The sequence below is a fragment of the Opisthorchis viverrini genome (assembly GCF_000715545.1).
Source record: "Opisthorchis viverrini unplaced genomic scaffold opera_v5_111, whole genome shotgun sequence".
NCBI classification, from domain to species: Eukaryota; Metazoa; Platyhelminthes; class Trematoda; order Opisthorchiida; family Opisthorchiidae; genus Opisthorchis; species Opisthorchis viverrini.
The window spans coordinates 128,168-147,224 of NW_008751765.1; the positions used below are offsets into that span (position 1 = coordinate 128,168).

Genomic DNA, 19,057 nt, shown 5'->3' on the forward strand with positions numbered 1-19,057 from the left:
ACCGATGTCAGTGGCGTTCTTGTTGTCAGTTTCTATCCAGATTGCCTGAGTGAATGTCTGGAGGTGTAGGCACCTCGGAATGATTGTGTTAAGCTAGCACTAAGTCCCTCCCCCATCCACCTTTTTTCTTTTCTTTACAATAAGGCTTTCAAATAAGTCATGGTTGTACGGCAGTGAAGCATTGGTGTTGAACACTGGTGTTATGCTATCGACGATGATGATGATGATGATGATGATTTGACTGGCCCAATTCCTCCAAGGCATATGCAGGAAATTCCCGGGGGGGGGGGAATGTTTTTTTTGAAGCGTCACCACGGTGACGTTCTTTGTTAGGCCCGATTGAGTGTAATCCCCATCTATAAGAAGTCGGAAAGCTGCTCTTCTTGTGTTGTCCTCTGCTCGGGAGGAATACTATATTGACTCAAATGAATCCAATGAAACGTTTGAATTTGCAAGAAAGTAGCATCAGTTACATTCTCCATGGCTCCCTCCCTATCGGTGCCTTTACCGAATCTCCACAGAAGATGACTTTATTTTTTTTTTTAAAAAAAAAGAGAAACGAGAAGGCTAAATGTACATTGACAAACAGCCTTTTGGCGAAGTACAGAACGAACATATATATATGCCATGAAGGGCTTCCTTAGAATGTGTCCAAACCATTCGAGTTTACGCTTTTAGATTTTTCTGCTCGGTTTCTCTATGTTACTTCATTGAGCTCAACATAGCTCGGCGGTTAAGGCGCGAAATTATTGATCGGAAGGTTCTTGGTTCGAACCCAACTCCGGGATTTCGATCGCTCCTATCTAGGCTTGACCATCCTGGCTGTATGTCAGCTCTCATGCCTCCTTCGAGTGCCACTGTGCACCGAGGGCGTGCTACCACTGAACTACATATCACTGCACTGAAGAATCCGTCGTCCCCGGGGACAGCTAACCTAATCCACGGTTACCATCGTTCGGAAGTTGCAAACGGCAGTGTCACTTCCTAGGGATCGGGTCTTGATAGCATTTGAATGACCGAATTGTATGCGCAAACCTTGGCCTTCAGGCTGATTTGATTGTTGTCCAGGCAAGTCTGGTCGAAGATGTTGGACTGCATATTTGAAAAGGACGCCGGTCATGACTTGTTCGATCTTTCCAGTGACAGCAGCTGAAAATTGAGCTTAGCCATACCGAGAAACATTGCGTCTCCACGACTTTACTAGTGCAGGCTGTTCAGTGAACAATACAATCACTGTTTTGAAAATCAGTAACCTGTTAAAATCACACTCGAAGAGATCAACACTGGTGTCCGAGAGCCATCTTCGTCTCAGGTCACGACATCCGTGTGAGACCGCCGGTGCGTCACTGCCCTGAAACCGCGTTAGACTTTCTGAGTAGTCTTAAACAGGATAAAAATGATAGACAAAGGAGAGGATGTCGGCAAACACTGTAGGCAGCTGCTTTCCACACAGTTAGTCAGACAGTGGGAATGGACACTTAGAGCCCAAATGCCGTTAACGTTAGTGTAACTCCCCCAGCCATGCGCTGCTAGGATCACACACCCCCATCTCGCCAACTCATAACTTGCCAACCCCTTCGTTTCTTCCGATTTGAATCCGGCATGGAAAACGATGTTTTTTGCGGAAGTCAGCACACGCATCACGTGACCAAGTTACAACAGCTGATAATGCTGACCGTTGAGTTTGAATTCCCCTAGCGCATTGGTCGTAGGACCTTGGCTTGTTTGTAAACCTTTGACCAGCATCCGCGGAAATACTTCGGGTATTCCTGATGAATATGCAATTTCTTTTTAAAAATCAATAATCAGCTGTCCCCGGACCTGTGAACATCGTCTACAACAGCTCGCGAACCACTGCCACAACCGTGTTCTTCGAATGGCATGCTCCAACTCACGATGGGAACAAGCCGATCCGCAAGTATCGAATTCGATATGCTCCGTCGGAACCCAGCAAACTTACTATGAGCCGAGGACCACAGGTAATTGACTGAGTGCACACCTACTTGTTTTATCCCGTCTAACCTGTTCTAGTCCTCTCTTGAATTAGTTCTATTGAATCTCGCTTCATGACAACTGAGCACTATTTATCGTTTTCGTTCCTCGCAATAAGTGCAACTGTGTGATATTCCTCCGGTCGCGCCCGTACCGCCTTCCAGCTACCTCACGTGATTCATCTATCGTTTCTTACTTTTTCCCAGCCAAATGTCACCGAGATAGAAGTGGACGAGAGTACGCGTCAAATCCTGTTGGAGGGTTTACGCCCCTACACCATGTACAGGATCACTTTGGTTGCGATCAACGACGTTGGGCCCAGCGAAGAGAACGTGCTACCTTTGACCACGCAAGAATCGAGTATGTTTTCCATGGTTCCCTTTCTCTTACTGTTCCACAATCATTCCGGGGTGCCTACACCTCCAGACACTCATTTAGGTAATCTGGGTAGCAACTGACAACAAAACCGCCACTGACATTGGTTGACATCATCTTGCAGCGTCTCCAATCAGACGCAGTGGGGATCACGTAGTCCCCATCCTGGAAGGCAGGCGGCACTTGCGTGTATTGGGCTCGAACGAAGTCAGACCCATCACCGATGATTCGATATCCTGTGTCCAGAGCTTCGGTTTGGTGACGGGTAGCGCAGTATTTTTCAGTTACTGCGTCACTGCCTCGGCAACTAATTCAGAAATCGCTGATCGTATTGGAAAGAATTCCCCGAACTATAGCGCTTCGCCAAGGATTCATTCAACGGATATGTCTAACTCGGTCATGTCCACGTACCACTACGAGCGAAGAACCACTAACTCAGTGGCTGACTCAAAACGAAGTCATCAGACCAACGAACCGAAAAACGTGACCCACTGTGAAAGCGAATGAACAAAGGTCGAAGCTACTCCGGAACCCGGCGATCGGAAGACANAAGCCAATAGAATGTTCCCCCTCGGTAGTCCATCAAAGTCGACCTTATGCCTATCCAAGTGCGCGCAACATCCGCACACTACCAACCTCAACGCGATTCCACGTACAAAGCATTGATGACATCACCGTGACTGGCGGTGAAAAGTTTACAACCAAATCGCCCAGCTCAGCGATTTGGAAAAGCCAAACAAATTCGCCCCACTTCTAGAGAGGTGTTCCTTCCACGGAGAGATAAATTCGAATACTGAACACTGCCAAAAGGTCATATTAGAGAGGTGGTCATAACAGAAATGATTGTCCGATGAGGCGACCGTTGTTTTCAGCAACCTTATAAGTAGTGAGGTATGATCCAAGGTTTTTTGCCCAATCTACCGGGAGCGAAGTTGTGGTGTGCCACATGAGTGATCCTGTGATTCTGCCTTGGAACGTACTGTTAGGCGGATATTGTTTTACCGCTCGTAGTTAGGTACTGCTACGGCCAAGAAGCCCATCCCGCACGCGATTGGTCAAACGAGGGGCCACTTACCGGTACGGCATCAAAGCGAGCTCTGATTGGCCGAAAGTCTGAACCCAACATCCAATCATGTCCCTGTAGCCTTTGAATGCCAGTTGCCGATGGCGCATGGAGAAGGCATCGGGAGTCCCAAAATGGCGCTGCATACTCTTTATATACGAGGCGATGTACAAGTGTTTTTGACCTGGTTTTAGGCTTTGATGGTTGTTTTGACGGCGACGCTAGCTTGGAAGGTTCAGACCGAGAATTAGGCACGATTATTGAGGCACGATATCAGTCTTGTGTCCCTTTTTTCTTACTTCACTAAATGCTCGCCGTCAATGACACAACAAGTGACCATTGCATTTTTTTCATCAGAACTCTTTGAATTGACGATCTCCCGATCGATTCCAAGCATTGTTTATTGATCACTCACCTTCAACTGCTTTTTGAGTTTACTCAATTTTATTTGATTCTCGATGATTTCCAATCGACAAGACGCTTGTGTGCCGTGCTCCGAGATAGTTCTGTTAGCATCTTCGTTAGATTTTTTTTGGAGTTACCCCCTCCTTTCTGCTAACATGCTACTTCGTTATTTTGCCTTCGCATATGAAGAACCTGATGGACCCGTACGTCGTCTGGTCGCCAACGGTACGGCTTCCGACACGATCGCAGTGAGTTGGGACAATCCGGCCCCGGAACATCTGAATGGCAACGTGGATCGCTACTGGGTTTGTCGACAACGTGTGAACGCAACCTTTTCCACAAGTGAATTAGCCCGGCTCAGTTGGCCTGCTGACTCTCCTGATCATATGAGGTATGCTATTTCTGGACTCGCTTAGTTCTCTCCCTCTCTGTGGAGTGATCATTCGATTCCGTTGCATTCCTGAGGAGTAGTCTAGCCAGACGGGGGGAGCAACTTCGCGTTTCACATGACAGTTAGGTTCTAGACTGCCTCAAATGTCGTTTTTGATGAAGAACCTCTTCTTTACCTTGGCTTTTCCTCATTACCTTTGATACATGTGACTTGAGCCCTCGAGGGATGAGCTTTATGTCATGACTGATCAGAGAATAAAGGCATTCACTTCAGTGAACAGTCAGTATTCAGCTAACAACAGCATGAGATGATTGATAGTGCGGTTAGGCCACTAGAACACGACAGGAATACAACAATAATCGATGTGTGTGTGCACATTCCACAGTCTGGGTTTGGGTGGAGACAGGACACCTTGTTGTCTGGAATGAAATTTAGAGGTATTCGTATTAAGACATCAGGTGGCTGGGGTAATCTTGTGGTCACCGGACATCTGTGCAAAGTTTTCGCCAACAAGCGAACACCAACACTTGTAGATTGTGTACTGAATCCATCTTGTACCTAGATTTCCGTTGATAATTTTATTGAATACTTCCTTAATGTCGCGCACAAACTGACGCTAAGTTGTTCCTGTGTGATTTGGACCATTCCATTAAGCGTCATTTTTCGGTACCCCGTCTCTTTCGTTGGTTGTGGCTGAATTGCGGTTGGTCTGAAGCACTTCCTCAAATGTGTGGTGTCACTGTCTTCAGGAGTTCTCACTGCACCCGTGAAAACTTCCTCCACTATTACTGTCTTTGCTTTCACAATCCCTTCCGAGAGGTCATTGCTGTAGCCGAAAATCGTTTAGGTGAATCGTCCACCGTTTTGTGTGATCATTGTCAGCGAGATGACCGGAAGGTCTGTGGTTCGAACCCGACCTCCGCCTCTCGACTTCGCCTGTCTATGCTTGGGCAGCTTGGCAGTATCCCAGCCCTCGTGGTTCCTTCGGGCGGCATGGCAGCTAGGCACCGAAACGGTGTTGCAACTGAACGATACGATTTTGGCCTCGACACTCCATTCCACCTGTGTTTTTCCTCACTGAGCTCTCCTTCATCGTTGCAACCTCGTTTTGTTTTTCTCTTCCAGTGGCCAACCTGTCCGGGGACGATTTGGACATGTGCATTGTGCCAAAATTCTCCGTCAAAAAGACTATGAAGTAACCGGGCTGCCCAAGTTCACGGCTTACGCGTTCCGTGTGATCGCGTTGAACAGCAAAGGCTCTTCTCCGCCGGCTTTCACTCAAGCTCGGACTCTGGAGGATTGTGAGTTGATGAGTTGACCCTTTTTTCCACACGTATAAGAGATTCGTTAGTCCACGATACAGAATTTCCTTCTTGATAAAGTGCATCCGTAAAGTACTTTTAACCTCATGCATATTCAAGCTGCTGGGACTGCGGATTCAATGAAGTTTAGAAATTTTATTATGCATAAGAGATCAATAGCAAGTCTTCAACTAAACTGCTGTTCAAATCAGGGTTCTAGTGTAAAGGTGATACTACTGATGGGTGCGGCATGCGAGTAGTATGTTTTCTCGTAAACCCGCTTTGCGTCTCGTGAAAAATGAGATCTATTATGGAGTTTGTGGAGTCGCTATGTAGCATTTGCTTGCATTTGAGCAGCAGTCAATGAATATCCAGGAAAGTTCAGGAAGCCGCGTTCAAGGAGAAGATGGATATTCAGTTTTTGTGAACAAGATGCATATGAGAGCATTGCTCCCCTGTCCAGTAGTCTGTAACTTTCTAGCGACTAGCTCCACGGCAAAGCCCTTCTTCCTTTCACTAGTACCCAGTACTCGGTGAAGCCGAGTAGGTGTACCTGATAAGCCTAAAACAGGGCGAGACTTTGAGTAATCGTGCCACATCAGTCGTCTGCGATGCTTATCCTCAGTCCGGACTCGAATCTATGCAACTTTGAGCTACCTACGCAACCGTATGACAGGTCGTTAGAACCTGTCCTTCTGACGCTTTCTGTTGTGCATTTCCAAGGGTGAAGAATTCCGTGTCCAACTCATTTCGAACCGAGTACCCTTTGGTCTTTGACATGAAAAGTTAACAGTCAATTCATTGTGAAATTCCTTCAGAAAAAAGTTGCTCACTGCACCCGAAACATCCGATGATGACATCTGAGCCAAACACACTGTGTTTTGACTGTGAACTCTTCCATCTGGGTCCCGTTTGCGCTTTTCATCTAGTTTTGACGTTAAGTACTGTGTTTTTTCATCACTCTTCCTCATCACACTTGCGTTTGTTCAGTGCCACAAGCCCCGCCCACGGATGTCACGTGCACGTCCCAGCAGCACAGTATCACTGTTTCGTGGAATCCCCCACATCCGGATACAATCAACGGGATTTTAACAGAGTACCATGTCCGATACTTTGCTGCAAATGTGTTTGGAGGTGAGTTACCGAGTCCAATCTCCCGCCCTTCTTGAAAATCTTGTGTGGCTTGAATTGTGTTCTACCGTCTAGACTTGTTTCACCCTCGTGACTTGGGACAGGTTCTCATAGTATAAGAATGTGTCAAGGAAGGGTTTCGACTTCCTAACCACACGTTTTGGGTGGCATCCTGATCATCGAAAGCATGACATTGGTGTTCAGCATCGATGCGTGGCTCCTGTGCACCCATGATGTGTTTGAAAGCCTTATTGTGAACAAAAGATGGACGGGGAAGGGACTTAGTGCTAGCTTACCACAATCATTCCGAGGTGCCTACACCTCCAGACACTCATTCAGGCAATCTGAATAGACAGTGACAACAAGAATGTCACTGACATCGGTTAGCGGTTATATCTTGCAACGTCTCCAACCAGACACAGTGGGGATCACGCGGTCCTCATCCTGGAAGGCGAGTAGCACCGACAGCATCCAAACAATTTGTAATGTCCTTTATACTCCTCTGCCAGGTCAGGGGTTGGCCACCTATCTCCTTCCGCCACTCTGAGTTTGGCCACATTCTTTGGCAAACGATGGTTCACCTCCCCAAAAGTCCTCGTTAGTTTGCAATCTTTGCACTCTCTCTCGTACTTTAATTGCTGCACAGACGAAACGACCTCAGTCAATCAGGCAGTTCAAGGTCAGACGACAGTAACCTTGGCGGGACTTTTGGCGTTCACCAACTACTCCATCCAAGTCGCTGTCAGTAATCGCAAGGGACGAGGTCCATCATCTACTCGCATCATTTGTCGGACCAAGGAAGCTCCACCAACCGCCCCTGGTATGTCAACCTCGTTGAGATTCCGCTGCCTATCGTTTTATCCTCTCTAATACATGATCCAATTCTCCGTGTTTTTTCCGTATATCTTCGCCAAGTGACTAGTTCATCACTGTACCGAGATAATTGGTTAATTCTGGCCAAGATGAACAGTGTGGTGAACAAGAACTGTTTTTCTCTGTTCGGTTGCAAAGCTTGGGACAGCACAGACTATTTACAAGTGCTAATCGACTCACTACTCTGGTGGCCCTTCTTTGTGATTCCAATTCGTCGGTTGTCCCAGTGGGCAGGTCATCAAATTCCACAAGTGACTGATCGAATGTCCTCGGGAAAGTATAAGAAAACCGGTAGTGGAAGCAAATGAGCACTTTTATCTGTTTTTTTTTCCCATAAAACTGTTAGTGGGCATATAACGGATATCTGCAATGTGGGCAGACTTGACTAAGTCTTTCACCAGTGTCGCGGATCGAATCCCTCACACACATTGATCGGATTTGTTCGCAATGTTTATAACCAGCTGGTGTTGTGTCTTCAGCTCTACGATTGACGTTTTCAAGCATATCCTCACCATAACCGAAGGACTTCCCCTCAGGTCAAGCGCCCTTTTATGAATTGCAAAATCCTGTCTTAGCTAAAACTCAAATGTCGAAATTCCTTAGAACATGTGTCCCAACAAAGACAGCCTCAAAGTTCGTCCCAACCACTTTTGACAGCCTTATCACTCCAACCGGACAACCCTTCGGGTGTATACTGTCACCACGTAGACGAGTTGAAACGGTTAATCATGTGACTAGCGTCAGTGATGATGATTGAACTTTTGACCTTGCTAGTTGGTCATCCCGATCATATAGCCATTCTTTTCAAAAGCCAGAATAGGAACGTGCGATATCTCGAATATCGTGCCAACTGAAACATCAGGCGGCCTGTGTGTGGCACATTCAGTTGTAGAATATCATAAACGAGAGATTCAGTTGAGTCTCTCGTGAAAACCAAATCGATTTGCAAATGAGTTTATTTCCCGACAATGTGCAACGTTGTTTTTGAGGAATAACTAACTAGTCATGAGGTTGCTGGGAGCTCTTGGAAAGTCCGTTGTTTCCCTTCTTCGGGCTCCTTTGGTCGGTGCAGTCCCCGAGTTTTCATCAACCTTGAACCCAAATCGGACAGATTGGGACACCTGAAACGTGAGGTGGCCTCATGCAGCACATCCAGTTGAACAAGCCCATCATACACGAGCTGGATTCAACGCCAACTTCGTGTGCAGATGAGAGTAATGTAGGCTTGTGATAAACCATGGTTGTAGTGTCTTTGTCCGGTTAGTTCATTGTAAAGGCTCGAAAAAGAGACGACTGACTGTCTACTGAAAGGTCGACTTTGTATGGTAGACACACGTGGATTACAACCGTAGCGACGGTCTTTATGGCTTATTTAGCAGGTCAGTTCCTGGAACTATAATCCTGGCTCTAAATATGTCCGCATAGCTCGTAACGTATTGGCGATGTGCTTCAGTCTAGCGTCCAGCCAGGGCAGGTCTATCTGGGTCGGTTTGTGAACGGTTCTCTCCTACCCAGGGGGACTGGTTGGGATGAATTTGCGCATGGCTGGCATGCCACCCGAAAGAAACACGAGGGCCAGGTTACCTAAGCCTAGACGAGATCTTTTGAGATGCCGGGGTAGGGTTCGGCCCACGGACCTCTCGACCAATAAACTCACAGTCTAATCACAGCATTGTAAGGGGAAAATGCTTAACCCGACAAATGCCAGTGAAGGTATTCAGATGGAAAGTTGAAGAATGTCAGAAGACCTACACAGCAGGCAGGACAGTGTGAGACACGGCAGTAGTTTGGATGAGCATGGAATCCGAAAATGGGCCAAAATTCATCGGGTCTGTCAGCCTTACGTCTTCTAATCTATTGAAGTCACTGGGTTGTCGATCAGTAGTGTCAAAACCTTGTTCCACACAGAAATTCACAAACCTCATCGCCAAAGGCACTGCCCACATCCTAGTAGTCCTCCTCAGAGGCCATTCGCCCAGAGGGACCTCAGTGGCGTTCACCGCCAGCCACTTTTCATTCTGGAATCCCCCTTCTTCTGAAACAAGGTCCTTCGGGCCAATTACTGTATTGAGAGCAACTGATCTCCCTATACGACGTTACTTTCCCAACATTAGGGCTTACCTGATTGGAGTTGTGACTTCCTCATGAGCTAGAACCATTGCAACTGCTCAAATACGAGTGAGTTCGATCTCTTCCGGTCGAGCTTTCAGCAGCACTTTCCAGGTACGTATCAAATCGTTGTGATACGATGGTTAGATTATTTCTCTGTATTTTTGAGGAGTTATGTTGTAGACGTGCGTCAACCAGAGAGAGAGAGAGAGCATTCCGGGCTCATCGGAAAACTTCTTGCATAGTTGAAGAAGGCATATTGAAGGAGACACTTTTCCTGATGTGAAGTTCAAAAGCCAAAGTGAGGGCCTTCCACGAACCTTGGATCGAGCCTGACAATCTGCAAATTCACGGTGAGATGAGCTGAACGGATCGCTGTCATCTTCCAACATTCCTTCTACTCAGTTTCATACTATGTTGACGTCATAGGTTCAGTTTTGTACCCATAGTTTGCACGGCTCCAGTCCGTACAGACCTCATCCATACTGTTTCCGATTTTTTTTTCGTTGTGGGTGCATAGATCGTGTCAAAGCAACCCCGTTGAATGCATCGTGTCTGGTCGTTTCTTGGTCCCACCCACGAAAACCGCAAGGTCTCACAAAACAATACTGCATCGAAGCAATCCCATTGATCAAAGCTCCACAGGATGGCCTCATCAGTTTGAGTGCGTCCGCATCGCCTGAGCGCGGCAAGGCTTTGTGTGTACGGCCGGACTTCTCGATGTCCTACAACCAGTATACTTATTGTGGTAAGGATCTCGACTTTGTTTCTCTGAAATCCGTTCATTGCCCCTTCCATCCGTATCCGGTTTTTATCCGCTCTCCGAGCCTTCTTGACGACTGTTCATCCACTCAAGCGTTCTCACTTTCTAAACGGCTATGCTCAATGCATGTGTTGACGTGGCTGACCAGGCAGCTTTGTCCAGGTGCCCTGAAGGTGCAGTTACATCGTCGCCCCCTCCTGATATGGTGAATGGCTCTGTACATGGAGGAAGTATTGATATGTTTCGATCCCGTAGTGATTCGCTCACTTTTATACCCTTAAATGTAGCGAGATCATGACCCACTCTGAGGGGGGGGGCTCTCTTTCAACTGATGTTTTGACGATATCCAAGTCCGTCGCATCTGTTTGGAGCGTTTTTTCACCCTGACATCATCTCATTTTTTCTACAACCAACAACGCACACTTATGAAGCAATCCGCTCCCCTGGGAAAGTTAAAAACCGTCCCCTTCAAGGAGGAGACGCTCAGGGGTTGACTAGTGACAGCGAGCGTCACAGCACCGCTGTGCTTTCTACTCACGACCTCCGTACAACTACTGTTCAAAGCAGCATATTTTAATCCTCAGAACCGCATATTTAATGCGCTCAGTGCTTTGGCTGCCCTGCACCCTGATACAGCCTTAGGACGGAAGAAACTTCAGACAACGTTTGAGTGATTCCGTGTTTCTATTGTCGCATCAATGGAATCCTAATCCTTCTCACGTGTAATTTGTTCGACTTTGTCACTCAAAAAAAGATCGACCAGTCATTATCGCGTGATCAAATTTTCCGCCTACTGATGTAATCCCCACCGGGTGTCCACTTGGTAAAGGTCACGTGAGTTTTTTCGGGGAGTTCGCTACTGAGGGGAATGTCGCCAGTTCGGACCGCACAGCGAGCTCGGAAACCTGACTGTCGATGGTAGTGAGTCGTGACACGACTCCGCATTGGGGATATTACCTCGGCCGATAACGAAACGTGTCGTTCACTTCTTGCATGTTTTAGCCAATCCTTTCAGGTTGTTCTGTTAAAAGAACCAATAGAAGTTGAACCCTAGTAAAACCATGCAGTCATTTGATGAGCCCGATCAATACTTCTAACGAACTGTCCGTAACTTTGGTCCTATTTTTTTTTAGGTCTAATGGAACAAAGACCTTACAACATTTCTGTTCGAGCGACCAATCATTTCGAGGGGCACAAGGCCTGGACTGGTCCGGTCTACCCTGTAGCCAATCGTAAGTTGCCCGTAGTTGATTTCCTTATGTATCCAGCCTCAACTTCGGGAGCCTACCAGAAGTCGATCTGCTTAATGGTCTTCTCGAATTTTCCATTTTTATGTGTGTATTGCGTGAAGTAGAATTGAGCACATTCTCTAGGCAAGAACTTCTCCTCCTCGTGTTCAATTTCCCCCCCGCTTGTCCTCCCAACTGCAGAGCATCGGTTTAATTCGTTCATCTGTTTTTTTTTTGTTGCTTCGTTTTCCAGCTCCACCAGGAATTATCTCAATAGGTGGCAAACTGCAAGTGCAGAACAAAATGCCCGTCAGCATGGATTGTTTGGTTACGACCAACTATCCTGTGCGCTGGAGCTATCCACTGGACGACTTAGAGTAGGTGTTTTCCGAATCTTGTCATTTTTTTGTTGTTGAAAATTGCCACACCAACCTTTTGATGGTCGTTATCCAGCAACTAACAAACTGATCGTGTTTTCGTATGTCCATCATCGTCGTGGCTCAGTTTTCTACCCTAAAAAGTGTCAGGTTATCTTGAGCAACCGAAGATTATAGGGCGTAGGTTATCCATTAAGACGTAGGTCGTCAGCCCTTAACATGCCGGAGATTCCGGTTGCTGCCGTTCTGTGCAATTCCCATGACCTGTCGGCTGAAGGCGTGCACGTTTAACTCATGGCCCTTCTCCAGATGGAGATATGCTCCAATCGATCTTTCCAATTCGAAACGCGAGCTTTCTTACCGAGCCGTCCAACTGAACTTTTCGATATCCAGGGGCGAGCTGGCTCAAGTGGTTGCAGCGCGAATTTACTGACCGGAAGGTCCGTGGTTCGAACCCCACATCTGGTTCTCTACTTCCCCTATCTAAGCTAGGGCAACCTGGCAGTATTCAAGCCCTCTTGCTCCCTTCGAGTAGCATGGCAGCTAGGCGTCGGAAGGGTGTTACAACTGAGAGATATCTGGAATAAGAAACTAGGCCATCCTGGTTTATCTGGATCCGTCAGCAGTATCGAGGAGTGGTGTTCCTTGTGTGAAACGGTGGGATCCGCGGTCGGATGTCAAAAACACTAGCTTATATGTTAATTTGATAGGAGCCTGTTGTAACCAACTACCGTCCATGCTGCAGTGCCTTCGTGTTGAAAAATGGCTCGTCAACAAGAAACAAAACAGGAGCATGGCGCGATTTCTAAAGCGCACTTTTGGTCTTGTATCCAGGCTGTCCGATCGGCGTTGGGTGAACGGTCATCCTCGTCGGCTGTCCGCTTCTATGATGTGCTTGAACTCTCGTCCACCTTTGCTGAACTAATTGACTGCTTGAGCGTCCAACCGGCAGCTGGCTTTTCTAGCCTGCCTTCGTGACGGCCTCCCTACCGCGATTTCGGTGGGGTTTGAGGGTCCCCGTAATTTTCCCTAGGTTTCCGGCATTCTGAACCTATTTTCAGGAATCCAAACCTCCTGACAGGACCACTTTTTCGACTCAGCCAGACTGTTCGCTCATCGTGGAGGGTCTACAGACTAGCAAAGGGAGGCGGAAAGCCTTTCGTCTCGGAGTTGTTTATTAGAAAACACCGACTAAACGGTTACAAACTATTGGACAGGAAAGTAAACCTCTCATCGGCACCTTGTTTTTTAATAAAAAATGAATATCCGCCTTCTTAAACTTTCCTGGATATTCATTGACTATCACACAATTGTAAACGAATGTTGCCAAGCCGTTCCACAAATTCCCTAATAGATCCCACCTTCCGTTAGACGCCAAGCGGAGTTACGAGAAACCACATACTACTTGCATGCCTCATCACTAGTATCCACCGTTACACCGACACTCTGTACAAATAGGCCATCCAGTTTCGAATCCTTTTACATCTCTGTTAGTACATGTTCGAATAAAAGTGCGAATGCCCTCACTCAGACTCCTATTCTTTTTTCTAAAGCGGCATCTCACTTTTGGACAACGGCACTTTGTCGATCAAGAGCACGGAAACTGCTCACAGTGGGACCTATCAATGTACTGTGCTCTCAGACACCATCACTTATGATTTGGTTGTGCAGGGTAAGTTACATGTGCCAACGCAGTGGGGTAGGACAGTATCGTACTTCCCTATGCTTTCTTGAGATGCGAACCTGAGGTATGAACAAAAGGGCACACCTGGAGTTAGGATTAAGCTCCCCACTTACCCTACAAATGTTCTGCCAACTACCGATTAAGCCACCTTGATTCGCCACACTTTTGCTGAGTGGAATGTCCGCGGCCACGTGACTACTACAAGGGGCCATAAATCGATATCGTTCAGTGGCCCATAGGAATCCTGTTAGTGGAACTCTCTTTTGCGTCTGCTCTACCCGAGTAGGCACACTTCGTTCACGTAGTTGATTTATGTCCTGTATACAGAGCCAACAGGAGCTAAGGTGAATCGTGCACTTGTTCCATCCTCACTAGTACGTATCTCAATGGTCCTTTGAACCCGGAGCCCTCTGACTGAGAGCTGAACTTTCCGCCGAATGACTCTTCATTAAGTGGTACTCGTGCATTGGTTTTGTAGGCCTCAGTGCATAGCTATGCAGTTCGTCCAACAAAGGAATACTTTCCGTCTCTTATAATCATCACAGGACTGACGCAGGCCAGTCCCCTACCAATCCATCTTCGATGAATGGAGCACGGCAATGGTTGACCCCACTGCACCCGTTCATCAGCGGAACACCATGCTGTACTGTACTGACTCATTCTTCTAATATAAGACTGAAATTTCTAAGAGCCTTGTCACGTGACGTCATCCCACTATACTCCTTGTAAGGTCAATCAAAGCTCATCGGTAGACCACAACCGGCTTTAACCCGTCTTGAGGCTCCCCGGGTAGCCGTTTGGTAAAGTCAGTTTATGGTAACGTGGACACTAGACTTTTGGAGCTTGGATCAATAAAACAAGAGCTTGGATAATGAAACAACCTCGAACAAACTGTGCGAGTTCGGGATCAGTGTGACTGCTATTCATAGAAGCTGAATTCAAGGGAAGCATGTAATACCATCTCCCGTTTTTTCATCTCCGTGTGCACGAAATGTCTATCAACTTATTTGTGCTTCTCGTGTTTCTTTTTTGTTCCAGAAATACTGGAAGGTGAGTGTTGCATTGCGTTTTCTTTTGTTCAAATTCCACTGTTTGGTTGCACATATAGAACCATCGTTTGCTGAAAAGTGCTGTTTTTTTTCGGTGCCCATTCCACAGTGGTACAAACAGACAGGCGGTCAACCTTTGACTTGGTAGAGGGATACGAAAGATATTACGAAAAGTCTGGGAGTTGTCATTGCGAGCGGCCTTCCAGAATGGGGTCCCTGTGATCTGTCTCGTGCATGGTTGGAGGCGCATCCGTCATTATTGGTAACCTCGGTGTCGTCTGACGGTTTCATATGCGTCCCTCTCTGATGACCTAACTCCGGAATGACCACGTCGCTGAAATCGCAATTTACATGCGCCTTCAGGGAATTTCATGTTTTTTTCTCCGGTGTCCCGACCGTCGTCGCCTGACTAAAACTCGGGGATCAGTGTCCGAATCAAATAGTTCTCAGTCAAGCCGTGAATTGACGGTCATTCAGTACAAGTTTCGCCTAATTCATGCGAGCACCCGGTTAGGAATGAACTTTCCATCAACGTAAGCCACGTTAGCTCCGATCCAGTGGGTATTCTGATAAATCTGTAGAACCTGCTTTCTTCGGTCACACTCTGGGCACCTAAAAAATCGGCGGTCGTATAACCCGCGGGGTCACTCATCTGATTGGTTGGGACAGCCGAAGGGACAGGCTAAGGTTAGATGGTACCTGGGATGAGATCGACAGCCGATGACTGTGACACCCATCTGCCACTTGGGACGACTATAAACGCTAACGGGCGCACTGCGAGAGCAGTTGGAGGAATGTATTGTCCAATGACCTAAGCAAAGGTGTTTACTTTCGTCGGGTAGGCCACAAACGTACCGAACTGAGCGGACCACTCTTTGCGCACCACTTATGTAAAGTCCATGAAAACTCCACGACAGCTCACTGCCACTTTTGCTTTTTTGGGGCTCACGAGGTTTCATCACCCCCATTTCCCTTTTTGGACCAACAGTGCATGTAAGTAGAGTTATGCATTCATTCGCAATCAACTTGCCGTTAACGAGGAACTCAGCTGAATCTCCCGTTAGTTGATAAATGGATCAATAGCTCCACTGGTTAACCTATTGCTCTTAATAAAATGACGGAAAACGGGTCTGCGATGAAGTCGGAGTTTAGAGGACACGCCATGTTCACTTCGCCCTCCGAGTTAGTACGTTCCCGTTTTTGGTGCAGCGCCCCTTCCTTTCTTGGGCGTAGTCCTTGTTGAGAGGTTGGATGGAAAACAAGTGGGTTTATGTTTCTGATCTTGATTGAATGTTGTATTTCCAAGTTCCATCCCTTCACTCTATGGAAACCTCAGTTTACTAGTGCCAAACCATTGGGGTTTTATTAGGTCACGAAGAGTGTGCGTGACTGCCCATTGTCCGATTGATTCTGTTTTGCTTGTTTGCTCCAAGTCGCCGATTGTTTTAAACCGCACTGTTGATTAAAACAACTCATGTTGTACTTCCAAGTTCCATCCCTTCACTCTATGGAAACCTCAGTTTACTAATGCCAAGCCATTGGGGTTTTATTAGGTCACGAAGAGTGTGCGTGACTGCCCATTGTCCGATTGATTCTGTTTTGCTTGTTTGCTCCAAGTCGCCGATTGTTTTAAACCGCACTGTTGATTAAAACAACTCAGTAAACGCTGTTGATTGGACGATCGATGTCCGTGAGTAACCTTCTCAAACCCAAATCTTGCTAGTCAATAATGTTGTAAGCTCGCAGAACACCGGTCTCACCTTACGTTTTGTATGAAAAAATACCAAAAAAACCGTTCAGCTGTAGCACCCTTTTGATGCCTAGCTGTCATGCCACCAGGAGGGCTGGCACGACGCCCGGGATACTGCCAGATTGCCCAAACCTAGACAGGAGAAGTCGAGAGGCAGAGGTCGGGTTCGATCTAGTGAATTCGCGCCCTAACCACCTCATCCCGGTTTTGTATGACCGAGTATCAAAAGCCTATTTTGGAGTTTTTCGACCGACCATAACTTTCTATGCGAATATTTTCAGTAAACTCCAGTTAATATTGCGCCAAGGAGATTTGCGATATCCCTATTGTCTTTCCCTGCTCCTTGCCAGATGTACAACACAAACTGTTTTCGGTGAGTGGGTGGTACTCTTCTGTTGGATACGACAAGAAGCTGTTTGTTGCCCTTTTGACGATGAACCTGTTGAAGCGAGAAAATTGTCCTTGATGACGTTTCTCGTTCTGAGAAGTGCCTGTTGGAATCCTCGTCAATGAGACTTGGTAGCGTCTCAGTGACCCAAGTGAATCACAATATGAAACTATCCGTAAGGATAATCGATAAATAGTCCATATTGATTGCGGGAGGAGAGGGGATTCTCCCTGTGTGGAACACTGTTATTATGCTTTGGGGAAATGGTTTTTTGGGGGTAGTATATGATAAAAGTCTCTCGGCAGACTGATTTTATCCGAGTAAGATGTGCTCAAAGCCCGCCGGTAAAATATGGCGTATTTGGTCTAGAGAAACGGGCAGTTCATTTTTACTCCTGGTCCGCGGTTGACGAGAAACAAACTGCGTTTTTCGCCTACCACTGCGATTACTCAAAATGTTCATACTTGAATTTCAATCCTTTCTCTTTACGTTACCTCTAGAACCACCTCGGAGGCCGATCTGGCACAAATTCACCCCCAGTCTTCGTGGCATTCAAGCCGAATGGCTCTCTCCCGGTTCCAAACGACTGGATGCACCCATTTTGTGGTTCTATTTGAACTGGACCAACGCTTACACGGGCGCTCAAGACACAGTCCAGCTCCCGGCTGACCAGCGCACCTACTATCTTTCTAATTTGACCTGCGCGACTACGGTGAAATTCCAATTGTGTGCCGCAAACAAAGTGGGCAACAGCTCGCTCACTGAAGCCACTTCGTGGACTACATTGGGTTCCGGTAAGCCTCAAGTGGCTTTTTTTTGCTCCAGCAATGCTAACGTGATTTGAGCTTGTTTGATTTTTCGGGTCGAACATCCGAAGCGCAATTAGTTCGATAAACGTTTGTGCAGTTAGTCAAATACGCATACCTATTTGGTTTTGATGGGAGAGTCTACTGAATCCTACAGATTGCAGTCGAGTCGACAGCTGCCTCCCCGGGGACTCAACTCACCAATTGTCATTCAGCTGTCGCACCCTTTCGGTGCCTAACTGCCATGCCATCCGAAGGTTGCACGAGTGCTGAGATACTGTCAGATTGCTCAAGCTTAGACAGGGCAAGTCGAGAGGCAGAGGTCGGGTTCGAACCACGGACGTTCCGGTCAGTGACTTCGCGCTCTAACCACTGTGGCCATCTGGCCACCAATTGTTGATGACGCTGGCGGAAATGTCCCATGTGTTGAAATATTGGTAGCTCGGGTGCATTATTCAATAATTGATCAGCTGGTTGTTGATCTGTTCGCCGAACTTGGCACTTGATTTGCAAACGGTTCGTCACCATTCGAGGAGACTGCGCGAACAGCGCACGAGACCTTTGCAAATTAAGTGCCAAACTGGGCGAACAGATCAACAGACCAGAGGTAGCCCAGTCGCGCAGTCAGTGGCGCTCTTTCATCAAAGCTATCACCTTCAGTGCATAGCTAACTATTTCCCGAACTGACTAAACACGCCATCGCCTTCAAGGCTTGGACGTATTGCCTGCACTCTCCTATTTTTCGGTGGTCGAAACTGCAGCAGCAGGAACCAATGCGTCTATGGTACGCGGTTTACACCTGATAAATTGATTGATTGATTGATTGATTGATTGATTGATTGATTGATTGATTGATTGATTGATTGATTGATTGATTGATTGATTGATTGATTGATTGATTGATTGATTGATTGATTGATTGATTGATTGATTGATTGATTGATTGATTGATTGATTGATTGATTGATTGATTGATTGATTGATTGATTGATTGATTGATTGATTGATTGATTGATTGATTGATTGATTGATTGATTGATTGATTGATTGATTGATTGATTGATTGATTGATTGATTGATTGATTGATTGATTGATTGATTGATTGATTGATTGATTGATTGATTGATTGATTGATTGATTGATTGATTGATTGATTGATTGATTGATTGATTGATTGATTGATTGATTGATTGATTGATTGATTGATTGATTGATTGATTGATTGATTGATTGATTGATTGATTGATTGATTGATTGATTGATTGATTGATTGATTGATTGATTGATTGATTGATTGATTGATTGATTGATTGATTGATTGATTGATTGATTGATTGATTGATTGATTGATTGATTGATTGATTGATTGA

General features: G+C 46.4%; 1 protein-coding gene across 1 annotated transcript in view; it reads left to right on the forward strand.

Annotated features, from left to right (window-relative positions):
• T265_05646 (hypothetical protein) overlaps positions 1-19,057 on the forward strand; it is a gene marked incomplete at both ends in the record, with an annotated part of 75,509 nt that overhangs the window by 49,512 nt on the left and 6,940 nt on the right. The window contains 11 exons of the mRNA XM_009170711.1: positions 1,810-1,979; positions 2,199-2,352; positions 4,025-4,226; positions 5,352-5,527; positions 6,518-6,661; positions 7,305-7,478; positions 10,161-10,388; positions 11,537-11,635; positions 11,886-12,009; positions 13,563-13,681; positions 17,381-17,674. Of these exons, the coding sequence (XP_009168975.1) occupies positions 1,810-1,979; positions 2,199-2,352; positions 4,025-4,226; positions 5,352-5,527; positions 6,518-6,661; positions 7,305-7,478; positions 10,161-10,388; positions 11,537-11,635; positions 11,886-12,009; positions 13,563-13,681; positions 17,381-17,674 (1,884 nt within the window). The remainder of the gene's footprint in view (positions 1-1,809; positions 1,980-2,198; positions 2,353-4,024; positions 4,227-5,351; positions 5,528-6,517; positions 6,662-7,304; positions 7,479-10,160; positions 10,389-11,536; positions 11,636-11,885; positions 12,010-13,562; positions 13,682-17,380; positions 17,675-19,057) is intronic.